The 6,579-nt window shown below is 43.5% G+C and overlaps 1 protein-coding gene across 1 annotated transcript; it reads left to right on the top strand.

Annotated features, from left to right (window-relative positions):
- The first annotated feature begins 573 nt into the window (after nt 1–573).
- On the top strand, nt 574–2,251 carry NDN (necdin, MAGE family member). Its single transcript, XM_041753737.1, has one exon. It carries the CDS (start codon nt 694–696, stop codon nt 1,669–1,671), a length of 978 nt encoding a protein of 325 aa, XP_041609671.1. The 5' UTR covers nt 574–693; the 3' UTR covers nt 1,672–2,251.
- Nucleotides 2,252–6,579: the final 4,328 nt, after the last annotated feature.

The following is a 6,579-nucleotide window of genomic DNA, read 5'->3' on the forward strand; positions in this document are numbered from 1 at the left end:
TCCAAGAAAGCTCCGTTTGCACATGTATTGCCTAAATTCAGCATTTCTCCTTTTATGACCTGTCTGACGTGGCGGGGACTCAGTTTTTATTGGTAATTCTTAGGATTCCAATCTCAGTCCTCCTCTTCACAGTTTTTCTGTTGGGCAATCCTGATTATTCTCTAGGTTTAAATTCTCACATTCACTGTCATGAAACTCAAGTTTACACACACACACACACCAGCCTAGATCTTTCTCCGGGACTTTTAGATGTACCTTGATTCTGGATCCACCCAAATAAAACATTTCCTAAGAAACTCAAGAAACTTATCTCAGAAAGTTATCATTCTCCTTAAACTTACTCCTTCTCCAGTGCTCATGCATCCTCCTCCCCTCTTCCCCACCACCACCTCAGCCCAAATGGGAAGCCTGCAGGTCAGTACTGTCCTAGTCCTGGGGGCCCTGCACCACCTCTAAGGGGCCGCCCCGCCCCGCCCCGCCCCGCCCCGCCCCGCCCCGCCGGCAGCAGCCCGGCGCTCGGCTTGCGGACGCGCAAGCGCATTGGCCAGTTCCGCCGCCGCCCCGCCCCGCCAGGCTGCTGCGGAAGGCGCCGCGCGCAGCAACGCGCACTTCCTCTCCAGGAGTCCGCGGAGGGAGCGCAGGCTCGAGGAGCTCTTGAACGCGGAGGCCGTGCCCTAGTCAGGCGGCGCAGACATGTCCGAACAAAGTAAGGATGTGTGTGACCTCATCTCTGCAGCCGAGGCCTCCAATTCCGAGGCGCACCGCAGTCCTGGGGGTCCCGGGGAGCCCTCCCCGTCCGCGTCTCAGGCCGCCACCCTCGCAGGGCCGGAGAGCCGTCCTTCAGGCCCGACCGACGGCTCTCTGGCCTCGCCTCCACCCCAGGCGTCCAGCGAAGAGGGAGACCCAAAGGCCCTGCAGCAGGCCACGGAGGAAGGCCGCGCCCACCAGGCCCCGACCGCGGCCCAGCCTGCCCCTGCGCCGCCAGCCCCGGCCCAACTGGTGCAGAAGGCGCACGAGCTCATGTGGTACGTGTTGGTCAAGGACCAGAAGAGAATGATCATATGGTTCCCAGACATGGTGAAGGATGTCATCGGCAGTTACAAGAAATGGTGCAGAAGCATCCTCAGGCGCACCAGTCTCATCCTCGCACGAGTGTTCGGGCTGCACCTGAGGCTCACTAGCCTGCACACGATGGAGTTTTCGCTCGTTAAAGCGCTTGAGCCAGAGGAGCTGGACAGGGTGGCGCTGAGCAACCGCATGCCCATGACAGGCCTCCTGCTGATGATCCTGAGCCTCATCTACGTGAAGGGTCGCGGCGCCAGAGAGAGCGCGGTCTGGAACGTGCTGCGCATCCTGGGGCTGCGGCCCTGGAAGAAGCACTCCACCTTTGGAGACGTGAGAAAGCTCATCACCGAGGAGTTCGTCCGACAGAATTACCTGAAGTACCAGCGCGTGCCCCACGTAGAGCCACCTGAGTATGAGTTCTTCTGGGGCTCCCGTGCCAGCCGCGAAATCACCAAGATGCAAATCATGGAGTTCCTGGCCAGAGTCTTTAAGAAAGACCCCCAGGCCTGGCCTTCCCGATACAGAGAAGCTCTGGAGGAGGCCAGAGCTCTGCGGGAGGCTGATCCCACTGCCTACTGCCCCCGCAGCAGTGTCTCCGAGGACTAGCAAGGTCTGGAGGCAGATATTAATGGTTTCTGACCCTCACCAGGGCGGTGGAGGGGTGGGGGTGGGACATTACTAGAGTGTTCAGGATTTACAGTGCAGTATTTCACGTGTAACTTTAAGTTTTCAGTACTGTGCTTTTATACCTTTTAATGCAATGTTGTATTCATTTCAGTACTCCTAGATAGTGTGTAGAATTTATGCATGTTTGTTTATGAGTAAGCTCGGTTGGTGCTTTCGCTTTTGTGCTACCTTTGAATTTTTTGTACCAGAGACGTGCTAAACTTATGAAATTCATTGAGAAATTTTCCATCTTATTCTTTTATATGGAACGGATGATGTGTATTAGAGTAGACTACTTCTGGAGAGTTTGGAAAGACTCCCCAGTAAAGCTGGCCTAACCAAGGGAAAAGTCAAAGCCCCTCTCTTTAGGACTTCGCTGGGCACAGGAAACATCCATGTGGAATGCAGTGATGTGGACAGAAATGGTCTCAATGTGGGCACTTGGCACACTTTACTAAACACAAATTACAGCCCCACCATGAGTAAACTTTAAACATTAAAAATTATTGTGATACAATCATTTTTGGAAAAGTGTACTTTATCTTTTTAACAAAGTAGGATGGGTTGGGAATAACTTTTTACCTGATGAACAAATATAATTTTATCTAATAGGATGGGAAAGTCACTGGTCATCATTACAAATGTGTGAAGTTTATGGTTTTTTAAATGTGACTTACATGTTCATTTCAAAACTGACAAATACAGAAAAGTAGAAAAACCACAAAGCAAAAATGTTCATAATCACACCACAGAGAAACAAGTGTAAATATTGAAAGTTCCTTTCTCACATTTTCTACATTTTATTAAATTTAGCTGTTTACTATGGACATTTAAGCGTGGGACATTGTGCTAAAGCCCTTTATATGTATTTTCTCTTTAATACGTAAAACAGCCTTTGAGGCAGATACTTACTATATCTGCACCATGGAGGAAATATAGGAACAAAGTATGTAACTAACTTTCCCCAGATCATAAAGCTTAGTGAGAGGAGGAGCTAGGATTTTAATTCATACAGAATGAGTCCATAGCCTACACTTTCCCCACCTGCCTACAACTGCCCTACACGTCTTGCTTTTATATATATATTTTATATGTATATAAAAATACATATATTTAATATTCCATGTTATAGAATGTACTCTACTCCCTACCCTCAAGACATAAAGTCCTACATAAGAGGCTAGGGATTTTTTTTCTGATGAATCCTCACATTACTCTTAGAGAAAGCAATTTTATTCTGATTGTACACATTAAGAAACTTGGTTTCAGCGAGATTAATGGGTGTAACCAGATCATATTACTACTTGGCAGTGAAGCCAAGAATTGAAACATGGTCTTCCTAGAAGACTGAGGTGAAGGTGCCTTCTTTGGAAGTGATGCAGAGGAAGACACAGGGGATACCTTGGGGTGGGAGGTGGATTTAGGGTGGGAAGGGTGCCTATGGCACATCTGTGATCCAGCAGTTCTTGAATTGCAATGGGCCACTGTGCAATTCCTCCAAGGGTGGAATGGAGTGAGGATAGGGGTGAGGGGCAATCATGAGATAAACCTCATTATGAAGCTTTCAGTCCTACAAAGGAGTGGGGCAAGAAATGGGCATTTAATAAGACCAGAAGTCCTTCGAACTTAAGAAGATAGGAAAAGATCATTTTGTCAAAGCCAGAATTCTTTCTGGAGAAAGACCAGATAATAAAGTGAACACGTGTGACATCATCCCCTAAAGAAGTAAATGGAGTTGTATTTGGGTGAGGGAATTACATCTGTATTGACAGGATTCCCAACACTTGACGGCATAATTTAATAGGTATGTGCAGGGGCTAAAAATGTTCAAGAAGCTTTGTATGCTCAGAGAAATCCATCCTCAGTTAGTAGACTTACTATGGCAGAGGCAGTTCTGCAGTAATTCAGGCAGAGGTGACCCGGTTTTGATGCCACCACTTACCCAAAGTCAAGATATCTATTTATTTTAGAAATGTTAAAGAATATTACTTACTTCTCATCCAAAAATTCTCTGTAGAAGCAAAATAAATATGCCCCCTTAAATTTAAAATGATGGGGATATTGGGTCACCTGGGTGATTCCGTGGTTGACCATCTGCCTTTGGCTCAGGTCGTGATCCTGGGATCCTGGGATTGAGTCCTGCATGTGGCTCCCCGTGGGGAATCTGCTTCTCCCTCTGCCTGTGTCTCTGTCTCTCTCTCTGTGTCTCTCATGAATAAAAATAAAATATACTATATGTTGGCAAATCAAACTTCAATAATATATATTTTTTTAAAAATAAAAAAATTAAAATTAAATATAAAATAAATTAAAATAAAATAAATAAAAATAATAAAGGAGATATCAAGGATGTTTCATTTCTGGAGCAAGGCCACGGCTGTCATTCCTGCCATGGCAGCATGCTGGTCATTTGCTCTAATGTCCTATTGCTCTCCTCACTGGTGAGCTGACTCTGTAGCACTGTGACTCCTGTCTGCTTGTTCAATCAAACCCAGAGCTCCCTGAGCAGTCAGTCCTGCACCTCCTACTTAACTCCATGTGTTTTTATTCACTTTTCTCTCTGCTATGAGAGACAGAAAGAACCATTCCTTTTTTTAATAATACATTTATTTTTTATTGGTGTTCAATTTGCCAACATAGAGAACAACACCCAGTGCTCATCCCGTCAAGTGACCCCCTCAGTACCCGTCAGCCATTCACCCCCACCCCCCGCCCTCCTCCCCTTCCACCACCCCTAGTTCGTTTCCCAGAGTTAGGAGTCTTCCATGTAGGAGAAGGACAAACATTATATGGTCTCATTCATTTGGGGAATATAAATAATAGTGAAAGGGAATAGAGGGGAAGGGAGAAGAAATGGGTAGGAAATATCAGAAAGGGAGACAGAACAAGAAAGAACCATTCCAAAGCTGCCCTATGCTCACAGATGCAGGCACAATATCCATGCCATAGAAAACTGAATCTCTGTAAAAGGAGAAAGACTGTATCATGAGAAATGAGGAGCTGACCCCATCAAGTGACATGCGCAGGGCTGCACAGGTCCTATACTGTCTGAGGCAGCCAGACTTGAAAGAGGCTTCCTAGCAAGCAGGGGTGTTAATTCATATGTGGTCCAAAATATATCTACCCCAGCATGGGGTGCCTGAAGGGAGCATTCAATACTTTTCTTAGATTTTTACACTGGGAACAAATAAAAGGTTGGAGGGCTTGTCAAATATTTTCCAGAAAGCTCACCTTATAGGTGCTGGGCAAGGTTACTTACAGAAAGGAGTCTGCAAATCCTTGATATGAATCTTGGATGAGAGTGTGAAGCTCAGACTGCTATGGCTTGGGAAGAGTTCCTAATTACAACACGAAATGTTTTATCTGTTCTGCTGGCTGGAATCTCACTTTTTCTTTTTCTTTCCTTTTCTTTTCTTTTCTTTTCTTTTCTTTTTTCTTTTTTTTCCTTTTCTTTCTTTTTTTTTTTTAACAAACACCACACACATATTTCATGGTAATCAACTTCATTTTATTAAAGTCATGGAGGACAAAAATGGCCTTTGTAAACTTAATAAAAAATACAGTGCCACCTGATCTATTCTGAGAAAGGAAAACAACATTTGTAGTATCATTATTACATTGGAAAGATGTGTTTCAAAAAAACATGTTATGCGGTTTAGTATTTCCTCTGCTAGGAAAGCCTTCTATGGCCCCTTCCACCTTGACCCTTCACATAATCAACTCATGAACACCACTCTAGTGGGAATGCTACCCTAGCCTTCAAACCACAGCCGTGTTCTCTGAGTATTACAACAGCATTCTAAACAATATACAGATGTACATGCTATTTATAAATACATTTATTCTGTCTCTTCCTGGATTATTACATACTCTAAAGTAAAGGATATAGGGACAAGTTGAAATTAGTGAAAATTTATTCAGAAAAATAATGTAAACAAGAATTATTTCAAGAGTTAGTTCTTTGAATACACTAAGAAATTGGACCAATATCTAGTAGAATTTTATTTATTTGATTTTTGTTGAGAAATTATTGGTATATAATATTCTATTAGTTTTAGGTGAACAACATTTAGTTAACATCCATCACTACACATTGTTACAATTTTTTTTCTTGTGATGAGAAGTTTTTTGGGGATTTTTTTGTTTTGTAAATTTTTATGATTGAACTATAGTTGACATACAATGATATATTAGTTTTAGGTGTACAACACAGTGATTGGACAATTGTATACATTCCTCAGTGTTCACCTTGATATTTACAGCATAGGGAATATAGTCAATAATATTGTAATAACATTGTATGGTGACAGGTGGTGACTACACTTATGATGATGAGAACTTTTAAAATCTGCTCTCCTAGCAACTTTCATATATGCAATACAGTATTATTAACTATACTCACCATGCTGCATGTTATATCCCCAGTTATAATTTTATAACTGAAAAAATGTACCTTTTGACTACCTTTACCCATCTCACGCCACCTCTAATCACCATCTCTGACAACCATTAATTCATTCTCTGTATCTATGATTTCAGGTTGTTTTTTTTAAATTCCATTTATGGAGTACCTGGCTGGCTCAGTCAGTAAAGCATGTAACTCTTGATCTTAGGGTTGTAAGTTAGAGCCTCATATTAGGTGTAGAAATTATTTCATATATATATGTATATTTCATATTATATATATATATTCATATATATATTCCAGGGGCACCTGGGTGGCTCAGTGGTTGAACGCCTGCCTTTGGCTCACGGCGTGGTCCTGGGGTCCTGGAACTGAGTCCTACATCCTGCTCCCTGCAGGGAGCCTGCTTCTAGCACTGCCGATGTCGCTGCCTCTCTCTCTCT

Source organism: Vulpes lagopus, chromosome 4 (genome assembly GCF_018345385.1).
Source record: "Vulpes lagopus strain Blue_001 chromosome 4, ASM1834538v1, whole genome shotgun sequence".
NCBI lineage: Eukaryota > Metazoa > Chordata > Mammalia > Carnivora > Canidae > Vulpes > Vulpes lagopus.